The 18,026-nt window shown below is 47.8% G+C and overlaps 1 protein-coding gene across 1 annotated transcript; it reads right to left on the bottom strand.

Annotated features, from left to right (window-relative positions):
- Positions 1-5,748: 5,748 nt before the first annotated feature.
- Positions 5,749-14,677, bottom strand: ETHE1 (ETHE1 persulfide dioxygenase). The gene is made up of 7 exons (XM_040420201.1): positions 14,550-14,677; positions 12,760-12,904; positions 8,750-8,898; positions 7,905-8,034; positions 7,480-7,569; positions 7,234-7,350; positions 5,749-6,145 (listed from the first exon to the last, which is right to left on the bottom strand). Exons 1-7 carry the CDS (start codon positions 14,634-14,636, stop codon positions 6,099-6,101), a joined length of 765 nt encoding a protein of 254 aa, XP_040276135.1. The 5' UTR covers positions 14,637-14,677; the 3' UTR covers positions 5,749-6,098.
- Between the last annotated feature and the right edge of the window lie 3,349 nt (positions 14,678-18,026).

Here is an 18,026-nt window from a genome sequence, read left to right as displayed (position 1 = left end):
ACCTTCAGGGGTCAGCCGCACACCTCCAGGAGTCAGCCGCACCTCCAGGAGTCAGCCGCACCTGCAGGGGTCAGCCGCACCTCCAGGAATCAGCGGCACCTGCAGGAGTCAGCCGCACCTCCAGGAGTCAGCCGCACCTGCAGGGGTCAGCCGCACCTCCAGGAATCAGCGGCACCTGCAGGAGTCAGCCGCACCTCCAGGAGTCAGCCGCACCTCCAGGGGTCAGCCGCACCTCCAGGAATCAGCCGCACATCCAGGGGTCAGCCGCACCTTCAGGGGTCAGCCGCACCTCCAGGGGTCAGCGGCACCTCCAGGAGTCAGCCGCACCTTCAGGGGTCAGCCGCACCTCCAGGAGTCAGCCGCACCTCCAGGAGTCAGCCGCACCTCCAGGAGTCAGCCGTACCTCCAGGAGTCAGCCGCACCTCCAGGAGTCAGCCGCACCTCCAGGAGTCAGCCGTACCTCCAGGAGTCAGCCGCACCTCCAGGAGTCAGCCGCACCTCCAGGAGTCAGCCGCACCTTCAGGGGTCAGCCGCACCTCCAGGGGTCAGCCGCACCTCCAGGGGTCAGCCGCACCTGCAGGAGTCAGCCGCACCTCTAGGGGTCAGCCGCACCTCCAGGGGTCAGCCGCACCTCCAGGGGTCAGCCGCACCTCCAGCCCAGTACAACTGCAAAAAAAGGGGGTCAGTCAGCCAGGGCCGCTGATAGAAATCATGGGGCCCCGTACAGCATACATGACGGGGCCCCCTTCAGCTCCACCCCCTGATCCCTCCTTCAGCCACACCCCTGGCCCCGCCCTTGGCCCCTCCCCAGACGCCGCCTTGAAACAACATGCAGATTTGTCTACAAGTGATATTTATGGCGCTGGGGGGTCGTCTGTGAATGGCACTTTTATGGAGGGGATCTGTGGATGGCACTGTTATGGAGGGGATCTGTGGATGGCACTGTTATGGAGGGGATCTGTGAATGGCACTTTTATGGAGGGGATCTGTGGATGGCACTGTTATGGAGGGGATCTGTGGATGGCACAGTTATGGAGGGGATCTGTGGATGGCACTGTTATGGAGGGGATCTGTGGATGGCACTGTTATGGAGGGGATCTGTGGATGGCACTGTTATGGAGAGGATCTGTGGATGGCACTGTTATGGAGGGGATCTGTGGATGGCACTGTTATGGGGGGATCTGTGGATGGCACTGTTATGGGGGGATCTGTGGATGGCACTGTTATAGAGGGGGATCTGTGGATGACACATACCGTATATAGCATCTTATGCTATGTGTCATCCACAGATACCCCTCCATAACAGTGCCATTCACAGATACCCTCCATAACAGTGCCATCCACAGATCCCCCCCATAACAGTCATCCACAGATCCCCCCATAACAGTGTCATCCACAGATCCCCCCCATAACAGTGTCATCCACAGATCCCCCTCCATAATGGTGCCATCCACAGATCCCCCCCATAAGTGTCATCCACAGACCCCCCGGCCCCCCCCATAAGTGTCATCCACATGACAGACCCCCCCCCCATAACAGTGCCATCCACGGATCCCCCGCCCTCCCTATAACAGTGCCGTCATGACGTCATCCATATAGATCCCCCCCGCCACTCACAGTAGTATACATTAATAAATCGGTGCAGCCGTGCAGGCTGCAGACAGTAACTTTAATTTTAGCACAGGCACAGCGCTCATCTCTTTACTAAAATACTACCTTACATTCAGCTCCTGCCTCCTCCCTCCACCCTCCAGCCTCCAGTAACAAGTGCGGGCGGCAGCGCTCACTCACTGACGTCACGCGCCTGCGCCGCCTAGTGGGAGGAGCAGGCGTGTGACGTCAGTGAGTGAGCGCCGCCCCCACACTGCCTGCTGGTACTGGAGCCAGCCCACTGACAGCAAAAAAATTAAAATGGCTCGGGAGTCGGCAGCCCGGGCCCCCCTGCCAGCCGGGCCCGGTACAACTGGGCCAGCTGTACTGGCCTATCAGCGGCCCTGCAGTCAGCACATCCCAATGTGTTTCTAGCCATGGCAGCGGCGTGCACCTGCACATTGGGATGTGCTGACTGACCCCCTTTTTTTGCAGTTGCACATAGCAATGCCAGCCATAGCACCCACATAGCAGTGCCGGTCATCGTAACCCGATTGCAGTGCTGATCACAATGCCCTCATATTATTGCCAGTAACATTGCCTCCATAACAGTGCCAGCAATAGTACCAACATCGCAGTGCTGATCACAATGCCCCCATATCAGTGCCGGAAGCATTGCCCGATAGCAGTGCCAGTCACAGTATCCCTATAGCAATTCCGGTCACAGTGCCCCCATATCAGTGCCGGTAACATTGAACCCATAGCAGTGCCAGTCACAGTAACCCCATAGCAGTCCTACTCAAGTGGGCACCTCTTTAAGTTTAAAGGGCTAGTAGCCTGTTAGGGACATAATCCCAGAACTCCAGCGCCAGATGCCTCCACTGTCGGCCTCAGTTGGGGTTGTCCACAGCTGGACTCCCGGCCATACTGTTAGGGATGATAGGATTTCAATATGCGAATGAAGCCTTAATTGACAGCAATCAGTGGTTGTTATGGCGCTGTCTGTCTAGGGGTCTCTGGTGCAATAGGATAATTATCAACTGATTCTTTCTATCGCCTACTGCTGAAGATTAACTACTACTCCCAGCAGACAGCGAGGGGAGAATTATGCAGAATGAAGACTGTGAAACTCCGACTCCCTGCACAACCGCCATGTGGACAGTGTCATATACATTACCTGCAGCTGCCACCAGGAGGCGCTCACTGCTCCCACATAAATGCTACGACTAAGGGCTGAACTGGCCTGAAACTTGTAGCTATTGTGACACCGCGAGGGCTTGTGTCTGGGAAGGAAGGTATTTTCCTCCCAACATGGTTTCCAGCCAGGTGAGGTCAGATACCGGACCGGAGTTTTAGGCAGCCGGGTTGGAGGGCTGAGACCCAGAAGGTTCTGTGCAGCATCACAGCCCCATGGGAGAGAATACCGATGACGCTCCGTTCCTGTAAAATGATACACTGCAGCGGGATTGTCGTCCTCAATGCTCGTCTTGTTACAATTATCCTCTGGTATGTATAGATTGTGGTCATTTTGTATGTAAATGGATTCCTTTGGGGACTAAGGGTTCCTGTACGATCACCCACTTAACTATTGCCACCCGGTAGACATTCCTGCAGTCAGCATGCCAACTGCACGCTCCCTCAAACGTTGCGACACCTGCGGCATTGTGCTGTGTGATCAAACTGCACATTTCAGAGTGGCCTTTCATTGTGGGCAGTCTAAGGCACTCCTGTGAGGTGGGATGGATTATCTCGGCAAAGGAGAAGCGCTCACTGACACAGATTCAGACAGATTTGTGAACCATATTTGAGAGCAATGGGTCTTTTGTGTCTGTAGAAAATGTTTCAGATCTTTGAGTTCAGTTCATGCAAAATGGGAGCAAAACCGAAAGTGTTGCGCTTATATTTTTGTTCAGTGTATATCCTAAGGGTCAAAGTCGATCTCCAGAGATCGGAGAAAATGAAGGAACAGAGGAAGGCACACTGAGAGCCAGGAGAGCTGGTGGTCTGATATCTGGTTTTTAGGGGTTTAGTTCTATTATACTTACTATTTCCGTTCTTACAGTACCTTATGCCTATGTGTTTAAATGTCTGTAAGAGGTCAGTCCCTCACGTTACCAGACAAAACTAGATTTTTGCACTTACCGTAAAATCTGTTTCTCTTCTGTTTATTGGCTTGGCCATGGGTATAGCTGTTGCCGCTAGGAGGCGGACACTAAGCACAAAAAAGTGCAAGCTCCTCCCCTTCCGCTATACCCTTCCTACACGGACTAAGCTAAATCAGCAGTAGGAGGAGCACGACAAAACAGAAAAACCAAAGTATGTACAAATCCAGCACCACACAGGCCCGAAGAGGCCCATAAACAAAGAATGGGTGGGAGCTGTGTCCCCCAATAAACGGAAGAGAAACAGATTTTACGGTAAGTACAAAAATCTAGTTTTCTCATCCGTATCATTGGGGGACACAGGCTTGACCATGGGACGTTACAGAGCAGTCCCCAAAGGGTGGGCATAACAAGCAACCCTCCCGTCAATCAATGAACCGCCGTCTGCAAAACTCTATGCCCCAGAGACGCAAAAGTGTGCGCTCTATAAAACTTGGAAAAAGTATGGAAAGACGACCAAGTGGCCCCCAGTCGAATGAGCGGGTCACCCGGAATGGCGGTGCCCGGTCCTTAACGTGGTACGCTTCCACAATGGCCAAAAGAATCCATCGGGAAATGGAAGTCTTTGACACTGACAGCCCTCTGGAATCACGAACAGGGAATCCGTCCACCTGAAAGATGCCGCCTGGGACAGATAGACTCGAACGGCTCGTACCAAATCCAGGGTGTGGAGCGACTACTCCCGAGGAGGAGACGGGCCCGTACAAAATGAAGGGAGAATAATCTCCTCATTTAGATGGAATGCCGACACCACCTTCGGCAGGAAGGACTGAACTGGACGAAGGACCACCTTATCCTGATGGAGGATCAGGAAGGGCGACCGACATGACAGAGCGGCGAGTTCAGACACCCTACGGATGGACGTGATTGCCACCAGCAATGCCACCTTGTAAGACAGGAAGCGAAGCGACACCTGCTGCGAGGGCTCAAATGGAGAAGATTGGAGAGCGTTGAGCACTAGATTAAGATCCCAAGGATCCAACAGAGGACGGAAAGGAGGGGCAGCATGCGCAACCGCCGCCAGTGAAGCCAAGTTCCTCTGAAAAAGAATGGAGAGAGCCGACACTTGCCCTTTGAGGGAGCTGAGAGCCAGCACCAAGTCCATGCCCGACTGCAGCAAAGCCAAGAGTCGTGGCAAAGAGAACCGAACGGGAGGCAGCTGATGCCACTCGCACCAACTAAAGTAGGACTTCCAGGTTCGGTGGTAGATTCTGGAAGACGACAGCTTCCTGGCCCGAATCATGGTCTGCACCACCGCATCCGGAAAACCACAAGCCTTCAGTACGACGGTTACAACAGCCATGCCATTAAATGTAGAGACCCTAAAGTCGGGTGGAACATCGCCCCTGCGTCATTCCGAAGAGGAAGACACCAAGGTTCATCAGCGAGAAGGGCGACTAGGGACGCATGCCACACCCGACACAGCCAACCTGGGGCCACGAGAATGACGGGCAGTCCCTCGGACCTGATCTTCCGGAGGAGACGCAGAATGAGAGGAAGAGGCTGGAACGCGTAAGGAAACGTGAACCGACTCTACGGACTCTGAAGCAGTTTCTAGTAAAGGGGCGAATGGTCAGCAGATAAGAGTATCAGGGGCTGGCCTCCAGCTCATACACGTAATAATGTGCGTGTAAAATTAACCATTTCATTGTGATTGGCAGAGTTCTGCTGCAGTATGATGTGTATGAAGAGGATTGGTTACTTTATGTGGAAGGTTCTCATAAAATAAACGGGTTGCGAGCGCATTAGACAGAGAAGATACTGAGCTTGGACCAAAACATAGCCGTTTGTGTTGAGTCCCTTCTCTCCCCACCACGATCTCTGCAAATGTGGAACATCAGGCGAAAGGAGACGAGTATTTAATTACAGATTTAAAGGGAAATACTCCAACAAAATATACTTTAATGGCGCGGTAAACACACATACATAGATGGTGCCGTATATACATTGTTTGGATGGTCTACATGTATACTGCACCGTCTTTGTATCTATGTATACATACATCAGTGGTGCAGTATACATACATCAGCGGTGCAGTATACATACATCAGCGGTGCAGTATACATACATCAGTGGTGCAGTATACATACATCAGCGGTGCAGTATACATACTGTATATACACAGATTGATGGTGCAGAATACATATATACTGTACATAAAAGGGCGGTATGCAAGTATACATATATACATCTATGGTGTGGTATACATCCCTCCGATATCTCAGCTGCACACGACGAGCACAATCATGTCATAGAATTAAAAAAATATATCTAAAACTTGTGATTCTTTAAGGCAAGTCAAGAAACTTCGAAACAGATTTGACTGGCGTTGGAGCGATGATGTCATCAGTCATCCTGAATGCCGCATTTCAAGTTTGCTGGAACTGCGATATCTAGAGAGAGGAGACAGGTCTTCCATTAGGTCTTACACTCATGGTGCCAAAACGTGTCCCATAATTATTGCTACATGACTCCACAGAGCCAGGGAATGGCTGCTGATGGGAGAGTTAGTAGTGACATCTGGTGGTCACCGTGTGTACTGCAGACAGGCTGTCAGTCATAGAGGCATCTGGTGGTCTCGCTGGTGTGCTGCAGACAATGTAGGAGTAATGGTGTCATGGCTGCACCTGGTGGTTAGCCTTAGTACTGCAGACAGTAATGGTGAGTTATAGTGGCATCTTGTGGTCACCTAGTGTACTACAGGCACAGATACCAAATCTTGTTATGTGCATGAGACCTTATAGTGTGAGTTATAGTGGCACCTGATGGCCGCCCTGTATACTGCAGACAGTAATTGTGTGAGTCATAGCGACATCTTGTGGTCACACTGTGTACTGCAGACGGTATGGGAGTATTTGGATAAGTCATAGTGACATCTTGTGGTCACCCTGTGTACTGCAGGCAGTATGGGAGTAATTGTATAAGTCAGTGACATCCTGTGTACTGCAGGCAGTATGGGAGTAATTGTATAAGTCATTGTGACATCTTGTGGTCACCCTGTGTACTGCAGGCAGTATAGGAGTAATTGTGTACGTCATAGTGACATCTTGTGGTCACCCTGTGTACTGCAGGCAGTTTTGGAACAATTGTGTAAGTCATAGTGACATCTTGTGGTCATCCTGTGTACTGCAGGCAGTATAGGAGTAATTGTGTAAGTCATAGTGACATCCTGTGGTCACCCTGTGTACTGCAGACAGCATGGGAGTAATTCTGTGAGTCATAGTGACATCTTGTGGTCACTCTGCATACTCCACCTAGAAGCATTCCTTCTAGTGAGCATATCTTTCACATGCAGCATACTGTAGAGTACTATATGGCAGTGCAGAAGACACACAGGTGATATAGAGATAAGCAGATAACAGACACGTCTGGTAGCGCTTATGTCTTGGGAGAAGAGATCATCTGCAGACATTGAGGGGCCGTCAGACATGTGTCCTATGCTGTGACAGTGCTGGTGCATGTGGTGGAGAGAGGTCCTCACCGATCTGCTTAGGCTTTGGCAGGTTCAGATTATTCATGATGTTCACAAACTCTGCTTCACTCTTGGTCATTCGAGGGTTCAGACGCTTCTCCTCCTCCACGGTGGTCACAGTCTGACCTGCAGCGGCAGAGAAGGATCAGATACAGGAGCAGCTGAAGGAGACAGCTGGGGCCGTGCAGAAGCCTGGGCGACCCTGTGACTACACGACAGCTCTATAAATGGCATCCAACGGGTGGCCGGACTTACCCGTGTAATCATGCGCGGGGTACAGGGAGCAGCTGTCAGGCAGGCTTAAGATCTTGCTGTGGACGGAATGATACAGGGTGCTGGGGCAGCCTGCAAATAAATCAGATATTAAGTGTGGAACCTGGACATAATAAGTGGCTGATCAGCACCGCGGGCGGCGGGGCAGCGGAGAAGCACCGCGGGCGTCGGGGCAGCGGAGAAGCACCGCGGGCGGCGGGGCAGCGGAGAAGCACCGCGGGCGGCGGGGCAGCGGAGAAGCACCGCGGGCGGCGGGGCAGCGGAGAAGCACCGCGGGCGGCGGGGCAGCGGAGAAGCACCGCGGGCGGCGGGGCAGCGGAGAAGCACCGCGGGCGGCGGGGCAGCGGAGAAGCACCGTGGGTGGCCGGGCAGCGGAGAAGCACCGTGGGTGGCCGGGCAGGACCTACCCTGCTGGAAGTCAGTGCGCCCACAGCCTCTGATGAGCAGGGCATCGCCGGTGAAGGCCATGCTTTTATCATTTAGCACGTACGTCAGGCAGCCGTCTGTGTGTCCGGGGGTGGACCGCGCCTCCAGAGACTGCAGAGGAGAAAACACAGAGTTATCACCTCTGCAGAGACGGAACTGGAGGTTGCATAAATATTAACACCCTACAAAACCAGATCGGGCAAATGAAAGGGCTTCTGAAATGTGCTGATTGACCGGGGACTGGATGACGGCCTCACATGGATGTTCTATCCTAAGGATAACGTGTTGGAGAACCCCTTCAAAGGGAAAGCTGCCATGTCTAAGGCACAGTTACAGGCACAATGTTTTATTCTCTGTTCACATCCAAAGTGAAATTCTGCAGATTTCCTGTTACCTGAGAGCAATGCATTGTGGGAGATGAGATGACGGTGACACAGCTACAGAAAAGCAGAGGTCAAGAGTTCAAATCGTAGCTAGGAGAATTTATTCACTTTAACTTTGGTTGTGGACAGAGAAGAAAATTAATTTGACATCAGCAGAAAATAAGAATTTGCAAACTTTCTGAATATTATATGTAAAAAATGGAATTCTAGCTCAGATAATAAAAATAAAATAAAAAACTATAAATAATCATGGATAAAAATTTCAGGACCATAGAGAAGTGTCCCTCGACCCCTAATAAAACAAGATGGCGAATTCCGATTAATTGAACATTTCTAGCATCCAATCAGAATGCAGGAAGATACAAAACGTCAGGTCATGACCCCGTATCTGCTCTTGTCCTGCTGCATAGGGTCCAGCTCCAGGCCTGGTGTCCCACACTTACATATTTGCCAAATTTAATGGTGTCTCCCTCCTGTATGTGGATGTCTGCCAGGGCCCCACTGTCCTTAGAGATGACGCTCTTACACCCGGGTAACAACTTCTTCAGCACCCCCGTCCCAGTAATATGATCCGCATGGCAGTGAGTGTTAGCTGAAGGGCGAGACAAAAGAGTGCAAGGGGTTAAGATAAGAGGCGTTATTACAGTAGTTATATCCTTTTACATAGGAGCAGTATTACAGTAGTTATATCCTTTTACATAGGAGCAGTATTATAGTAGTTATATTCTTGTACATAGGAGCAGTATTATAGTAGTTATATTCTTGTACATAGGAGGCAGTATTATAGTAGTTATATTCTTGTACATAGGAGGCAGTATTATAGTAGTTATATTCTTGTACATAGGAGCAGTATTATAGTAGTTATATTCTTGTATATAGAAGGCAGTATTATAGTAGTTATATTCTTGTACATAGGAGCAGTATTATAGTAGTTATATTCTTGTACATAGGAGCAGTATTATAGTAGTTATATTCTTGTACATAGGAGGCAGTATTATAGTAGTTATATTCTTGTACATAGGAGCAGTATTATAGCAGTTATATTCTTGTACATAGGGGCAGTATTATAGTAGTTATATTCTTGTACATAGGAGCAGTATTATAGTAGTTATATTCTTGTACATAGGAGTAGTATTATAGTAGTTATATTCTTGTACATAGAAGCAGTATTATAGTAGTTATATTCTTGTACATAGGGGCAGTATTATAGTAGTTATATTCTTGTACATAGAAGCAGTATTATAGTAGTTATATTCTTGTACATAGGAGGCAGTATTATAGTAGTTATATTCTTGTACATAGGAGGCAGTATTATAGTAGCTATATTCTTGTACATAGGAGGCAGTATTATAGTAGTTATATTCTTGTACATAGGAGCAGTATTATAGTAGTTATATTCTTGTACATAGGAGCAGTATTATAGTAGTTATATTCTTGTACATAGGAGGCAGTATTATAGTAGTTATATTCTTGTACATAGGAGCAGTATTATAGTAGTTATATTCTTATACATAGGAGCAGTATTATAGTAGTTATATTCTTGTACATAGGAGCAGTATTATAGTAGTTATATTCTAGTACATAGGAGGCAGTATTATAGTAGTTATATTCTTGTACATAGGAGGCAGTATTATAGTAGTTATATTCTTGTACATAGGAGCAGTATTATAGTAGTTATATTCTTGTACATAGGAGGCAGTGTTATAGTAGTTATATTCTTGTACATAGGAGCAGTATTATAGTAGTTATATTCTTGTACATAGGAGCAGTATTATAGTAGTTATATTCTTGTACACAGGAGCAGTATTATAGTAGTTATATTCTTGTACATAGGAGCAGTATTATAGTAGTTATATTCTTGTACATAGGAGCAGTATTATAGTAGTTATATTCTTGTACATAGGAGCAGTATTATAGTAGTTATATTCTTGTACATAGGAGCAGTATTATAGTAGTTATATTCTTGTACATAGAAGGCAGTATTATAGTAGTTATATTCTTGTACATAGGAGAAGTATTATAGTAGTTATATTCTTGTACATAGGAGCAGTATTATAGTAGTTATATTCTTGTACATAGGAGCAGTATTATAGTAGTTATATTCTTGTACATAGGAGCAGTATTATAGTAGTTATATTCTTGTACATAGGAGCATTATTATAGTAGTTATATTCTTGTACATAGGAGGCAGTATTATAGTAGTTATATTCTTGTACATAGGAGCAGTAGTATAGTAGTTATATTCTTGTACATAGGAGCAGTAGTATAGTGGTTATATTCCTGTACATAGGAGGCAGTATTATAGTAGTTATATACTTGTATATAGGAGGCAGTATTATAGTAGTTATATTCTTGTACATAGGAGCAGTATTATAGTAGTTATATTCTTGTACATAGGAGCAGTATTATAGTAGTTATATTATTGTACATAGGAGCAGTAGTATAGTAGTTATATTCTTGTACATAGGAGGCAGTATTATAGTAGTTATATTATTGTACATAGCAGCAGTATTATAGTAGTTATATTCTTGTACATAGGAGGCAGTATTATAGTAGTTATATTATTGTACATAGCAGCAGTATTATAGTAGTTATATTCTTGTACATAGGAGCAGTATTATAGCAGTTATATTCTTGTACATAGGAGAAGTATTATAGTAGTTATATTCTTGTACATAGGAGCAGTATTATAGTAGTTCTATTCTTGTACATAGAAGGCAGTATTATAGTAGTTCTATTCTTGTACATAGGAGCAGTATTATAGTAGTTCTATTCTTGTACATAGGAGCAGTATTATAGTAGTTATATTCTTGTACATAGAAGGCAGTATTATAGTAGTTATATTCTTGTACATAGGAGCAGTATTATAGTAGTTATATTCTTGTACATAGGAGCAGTATTAGGGCTGTTTCACACGAGCGAGTCCATTGCGGGAATTGCGCTCCGTGTGTGAGTGTGATCCTCCGCTCTGGACTTGCAGGAGCGCACGGCATTATCAGGATTTATAATGCTGTGTGCCTCTGCTTGACCTTCTTTGTACAGAATCATACTGACCGCTTTATGTCACTATGATTCTGTGCAAAGAAGGTCAAGCAGAGGCACACAGCATTAGAAATCCTGATAACGCCGTGCGCTCCTGCAAGTCCAGAGCGGAGGATCACACTCACACACGGAGCGCAATTCCCGCAATGGACTCGCTCGTGTGAAACAGCCCTTAGGCTAGGGCTACACAACGACATGTGTCGCGTGACAATTTATATAATGATAGTCTATGGTGTCGTACTGCAACATGCGACATGCTGCGACTGTGACACGACAGTAGCAAAAAACCCATCCAAGATGGCATGCCGAAGTGCGACACCATAGACTATTATTATAAAAATTGTCACGCGACACATGTTGCAGAGTAGTTGTGCCCTATGAGTCGAGTTTAGGCATGCATGGAATAGCCTTCCTGCAGAAGTGGTAGCTGCAAATACAGTGAAGGAGGTTAAGCATGCATGGGATAGGCATAAGGCCATCCTTCATATAAGATAGGGCCAGGGGCTATCCATAGTATTCAGTATATGGGGCAGACTAGATGGGCCAAATGGTTCTTATCTGCCGACACATTCTATGTCTCTATGACACACGTCGTGGTCGTGTAGCTCTAGCCTTATAGTAGTTCTATTGTTTTACAGATTACGTTCTTATCTTCTTCTGGAATATTCTGTGATAATGATGCAGGTAAATAAAAGGTAAAGGCAAAGTTCACTTCTTTTATGAAGTCTTTAAGTTATTCTGCAGAATTTACAGTGTAGATCTTGAGACGGCTTCATGTCAATAACATTCTATATACTGGTGCGTCCGGTTATACGGGGCTATATACTGGAGCCGATTACAGGTCAGTGGTTAGAATTCTGCACGTAGTCATTCGGGTATTACTAAACTGCAGATCTTCCTGGATTTGCTGGGGGCTGAGGGGTTAATTCAGGCTTTATAGACGCTCGTAATGTTCCGCTTCATTGCTGTGAATTGCTCCGAATTTTACACTTTGAACCATGTAAAGTTGTAGTGGACAAGCCGAGGATCTGATCTTCCTTATGTGACGAAGGGGTAATTATCACCAGACCTGAAGTCCATGATTTCGGTGTCCTGCAGACGTCACCTACCTGAAGTGCTCAGACCCTCCAGAGACATTTACATACAGAGGGGTGACTTTACGGTTAGTGTCCCTTTAAGATGGATGACAGGTTTGCTACAACTGTATGCAGTCTAGTCATATCCTTGCCTACAGTGATACATTGTAGCAAATGCTCAGCCTGTGAGTATATGATATGATCAAGACATGATGTCCCCGCCCATGAATGTATGCATTCACTGACAGAAAGCAGAGATTTTGACATAGGTAGGAACTAAAACACAAAGAACATTAGAAAGCTGCAGACGTGGTATGGACAGGACCCCCGCACACCTGCAAAGATCATCTTCAGGCCCAGATCTTTCACCAGCTTTGCATCGCGATTGGCCGTCTCCAGCACGGGGTCGATCAGAACGGCCTCTTTGGTGTTGGCATCAGCAAGCAGGTAGGTGTAGGTACAGCTGGCCGGCTCAAACAGCTGCAAGAAAGCCAGGAAAGTCAGAATCTGCAGCGCACATGTATGCAGGGAGACAGCTGCCCCAGACATGGCAAGGAGGGTTACAGTATGGTTACCTGTGGACAGGACCTGGCGCTCAGCAGGGGGTTCGTCACTATTACACCACATATTACACGGTATAGCGGCTCAGCAGTTACCATAGTTTATAGTGATCGTCAAGTCTTACACTGTACTCAGCTGCGGCACCAGAATATCTGCGGTGCTCCCCCATAAATACTCGGCTGCGGCCCCAGAATATCTGCGGTGCTCCCCCATAAATACTCGGCTGCGGCCCCAGAATATCTGCGGTGCTCCCCCATAAATACTCGGCTGCGGCCCCAGAATATCTGCGGTGCTCCCCCATAAATACTCGGCTGCGGCCCCAGAATATCTGCGGTGCTCCCCCATAAATACTCGGCTGCGGCCCCAGAATATCTGCGGTGCTCCCCCATAAATACTCGGCTGCGGCCCCAGAATATCTGCGGTGCTCCCCCATAAATACTCGGCTGCGGCCCCAGAATATCTGCGGTGCTCCCCCATAAATACTCGGCTGCAGCCCCAGAATATCTGCGGTGCTCCCCCATAAATACTCGGCTGCGGCCCCAGAATATCTGCAGTGCTCCCCCAGAATATCTGCGGTGCTCCCCCATAAATACTCAGCTGCGGCCCCAGAATATCTGTGCTGCTCCCCCATAAATACTCAGCTGCGTCCCCAGAATATCTGCGGTGCTCCCCCATAAATACTCGGCTGCGGCCCCAGAATATCTGCGGTGCTCCCCCATAAATACTCGGCTGCAGCCCCAGAATATCTGCAGTGCTCCCCCAGAATATCTGTGCTGCTCCCCCATAAATACTCAGCTGCGGCCCCAGAATATCTGTGCTGCTCCCCCATAAATACTCGGCTACGGCCCCAGAATATCTTCGGTGCTCACTCATAAATACTCAGCTGTAGCCACAGAATATCTTTGAGGTTCCCCCATAGATTCTCAGCTCTTCTAGTTGCTGCCGTCCTCCACATTGGGCAATGTCCTGACACCGATGCTGGCGTTAGGTCACGTCTGTGGTGGTGTCCGGGAGGTGACAACCTGCAGAGTCTGATCTGGGGTCTGGATTTAGTTTTTATTTAGGGGCCTGATCTAAAGTCTGGAATCGATATATATATTTAGGGCTTGGGTCTGGGTTCTGCTTTAGTTTATGGGATCTGCATCTATTTAGGGGGTCTGGTCGGGGGTCTGCCTTAGTTAATGGGATCTGTATTTATTTTGGGGGTCTGGTCTGATGTCCAGCACCTGGGAAACTACAGCTCCCACCATGACCTCCCAGAGCAGCTGGGGAGCGGTGGGCTTCAGATGACCACGTAAACCGTCCAGCGAGTCCACGTCTGCGGCGATAAGATTGTGAGGGTCTACAAGGTTCTTACTAGCCTGGACCAGACCCCACCTAATGTCCCCGTACAGGAGACATAGGGGCTGTCACCCAACTTTCCAGAACCCCCGAAAGCCACATCTTCCTGGTAGTGCAGGAATACAGAAGCCCCTGTGACTGTCAGGAGCCTGGGAAAGCTGATGTAAGTATAGGAAAGCAAAGCGAAGACATCCCAGCCTGCAGGGGGTTAATGCTCACCTACCTGCCTGAAGACGAGTCCTCTGCCGGCTGCCATGGCGCTGTAGCTGCGGATGGCTCTCACCACCTCCCTGCCAACAAATGTCAACATTTCCTGATCTGCCAGAAGCTACAATGTAACCAGTCAGGGAATCCTCTGAACAAAGTCTCCAGAGAACCACGCCCACCCCGGGCTCCACCAATCACAGGGGGCAGCTGAGGGGGCGTGGTTAGCTACTGTTAACTGCTTCATGCCCGCAGCTGTGCTGGGTGGTCACGTACTCAGTCACAGAGGCTGCGAGCACAATATGGATTGAAAATTAACCCTCAGGGCTCATGCACACAAACGTATTTTCTTTTCAAGTCCGTTCCTTTTTTTTTGCGGACCGTATGCGGAACCATTCACTTTAATGGGTCCACAAAAAAACGGAAGTCACTCCGTGGGCATTCCATTTCCGTATGTCCGTATTTCCGTTCTGCAAAAATATATAACATGTCCTATTATTGGCCGCATTACGGACAAGGATAGGACTGTTCAATTACGGGCCGGCTGTTCCGTTCCGCAAAATACGGAATGCACACGGATGTCATCCGTATTTTTTGTCATATCTGATTCTTGCAGACCGCAAAATACATACGGTCGTGTGCATGAGTCCACATGCAGACGTCCGTGGAACATGGTCCGTGAGATACCGGACTGGCATCCTCCTCAGTGCAGGAGTGCGGCGTCCTTTATTGCTATGACGCCGTGCACTTCGTGCCGCCGCTGCTGTACAGTAATACACTCATATAACCCCTTAGGCCCCTTGCAGACGAGCATGCCGGATTTGGTCCGGATACGCTGCGGGCAGGTTCAAGGAAACCCGCACGAGTTCGCGCGCAATTTGTCTGCAATTGCGTTGCGTTGTTCAGTTTTTTCCACGCGAGTGCAAAGCATTTTTATGCGTTTTGCACACGCGTGATAAAAAACTGAATGCTGGTACCCAGACCCGAATCCGGACTTCTTCACAGAAGTTCGGGTTCGGTGTTCTGTAGATTTTATTATTTTCCCTTATAACATGGCTTTTTTTTTTTACGGCGTTCACCGTAGGGGATAATTTACGAGATATTTATGTAGTCCGGGTCGTTACGGACGCGGTAATACCAAACATATGGGGAAGATTTTTTTTTTTTACATTCTTTCATTGAAAAGAATACTTTCAATGCAAAAAAAGCGTGTTTTTTTAATGGGATTTTTTTTTTAAATAAATGATTTTTTTTTAACTTCTTTTACCACTTAATAGTCCCACAAGGGTACTATAGCAGACAGCTTTTAAAATGCAATGTACTATCCTATATGCTATTCTGACATTGACCAGAGGCGCAGCCTGCTGGAAATTACTCAAGGCTGGTCTGGGGCCTACATCAGACCCCAGGCAGCCTTCACAACATCGGCACCCCGCGATCGCATTTGTGGGGTGCCGATGGGAGACAGAGGGAGTCCGTTCCCTCTGTAAGCACTGTACATGCGGCTGGCGCCATTGCCTGCGGCATGTAAAGTGTTAAACAGTCCTCCTCATCATGCTGTTCACATTCTGACATCATGAGACCAAGACGACACCTAACAATTGATCGCCAGTACTTTGCCAGTGCGAGGCTTCAAGCAGGATGTTCTCAGACGGAAGAGATACAGAGATACAGAAAGACATAGAAGTGGACGTCCTTTGGCCAAATCCCACCCCGATGACATCTTCATTGTGAACAATGCCCTGAGGAACCAGATGATGAATGCCACACAACTCCAGGCACATTTGAGGGAGGTGAGAAGCACCTAAGTGTGACGTCAGACCATTCAAAACCGTTTACATCAGTGTGGTCTGCGTGCTGGACGATCTGCAAGGCTACCTGACCGCACCACAAGGCACAGGCGTCATCGTCTTGTATGGCCCAGGGAGCATCTACACTGGACGAGAGACCATTGGCCTCAGTGCTGCTCACTGATCAAAGTCGATTCACACTGAGCAGAAATTATGGCCGCCAACGATGTTGGAGACGTCAAGGAGAGCGCTATGCATCATTCACTGGTGTCACGAGACGAGCCTTTGGTGGTGGAGTCACAGTGTTGTGTAGGTGTGTCTGGTCAATACAGAACTGCCCTACACTTTGTGAATAGTCCAGTGACAAGCCTAGACTACCTGAAGAACATCATTACTCCAGTCATTGTGCCTCTGCAGGAACATCACAGGCCTAATGTCATCATCATGGTGGACAATACGTCAGCTCATCGAGGTCGCCTCATTAGAGAATGGCTGCTGGAGACTGGGGGACCTCACATGGAGTGGCCTGCACTTTCTCCAGACCTGGATCCCATTGAAAACCTCTGGGATCAGCTGAGTCGCAGAGTAGAGGCTCGTAACTCTGTAGAAACAAATCACAGAATAAAGTGGCCTAAATGGGAGGAAATGCTCAGAACCTCAAATTCTGTAGCGTATTTATAACCGGGGGAGCAAAACCCCCACATGTGATCCCCAGCAAATAATGCATACAATGGAGGATGCCGGCAGCGGACCACATGTGCCACAAAAATATCCTACACAATATGGAATAATGTGTGGATTAGACTATCAGAATAAATAAATCACTGCAAAGGTGCACTACAATATATGCAAATGAAAATACAAGGCTAAACCCTCACGCTAGATGTTATAATGAGACTTTAGCCAAAATATTCAGTTCAAGAACATATCAGAGCCCGCGCACCCCGTCAAGGTACCTCAGTTGGCGCGGGACCTACCGCTAAACCTACCTATAGTGTGTGAACACTGTCTGATGGGTGCTAAGGTCCGACTCACATCTTTGGTAACATTCTGGTGCACCTGGTAGCCTGTGTCACACTAGCCTGTTATAGGTGGGGCTCACAGCCTCGTCCCATTGTATTTGTGATCTCACTTTGGAGGTTTGTGGAAGCTTGGCTGTGAGTAGGACCTTAGCTCCTATCAGACAGTGTTCACACACCTTAGGTAGGTTTAGCGGTAGGTCCGGCGCCAACTGAGATACCTTAACGGGGTGTGCGGGCTCACAGCAGCACCGGTGCCTTCTCAAACAGCTGATCAGCGGGGGTCCCTGGTGTTGGACCCCCACCGATCACATATCGAAAAACCTGGAAAACCTCTTTAATTTATGCAGTTTGCTGAAAGCACTGTACACTGCACATCTGCCGCCGTAAACCTTCTGATTTCATTGGTTGCTCCTAGATCCTTCCTTCTGTATTTACTGTTGAAGAGACAAGAGGTCGGGAAGGATTTGTAAAAAGCTGCAACAAAGGAAATGTCAGGAAACGAGCGGAAGTCAGAGGCGTTTATGAAAGCTCCTGGGTCCTAGTGCAAAGTGTGTAACAGGGACCCCCACCTGCCTGCACCTTCTAAGTCAGCAGTGGAGGAAGTAACATCAAGAGATAATTACAAAGGATAATATTTATTTATTTATATTTATTTATTATATTTATAAATTATTTCCCACCCAA

Source organism: Bufo bufo, chromosome 1, assembly GCF_905171765.1.
Source record: "Bufo bufo chromosome 1, aBufBuf1.1, whole genome shotgun sequence".
Classification (NCBI taxonomy): Eukaryota; Metazoa; Chordata; class Amphibia; order Anura; family Bufonidae; genus Bufo; species Bufo bufo.
The sequence above is the reverse complement of the archived record's forward strand: the minus strand, read 5'-3'. Positions and strand labels throughout refer to the sequence as shown.

Excerpts from the sequence above, each read along its gene's own strand:
- ETHE1 (XM_040420201.1), bottom strand. The coding sequence starts at position 14,636 with ATGTTGACATTTGTTGGCAGGGAGGTGGTGAGAGCCATCCGCAGCTAC. Across the intron at positions 8,035-8,749 it reads CCATTAAATTTGGCAAATAT|TCTCTGGAGGCGCGGTCCAC; the intron begins GTAAGTGTGGGA and ends TCTCCTCTGCAG. Across the intron at positions 6,146-7,233 it reads GCCAAAGCCTAAGCAGATCG|ATATCGCAGTTCCAGCAAAC; the intron begins GTGAGGACCTCT and ends TCCTCTCTCTAG.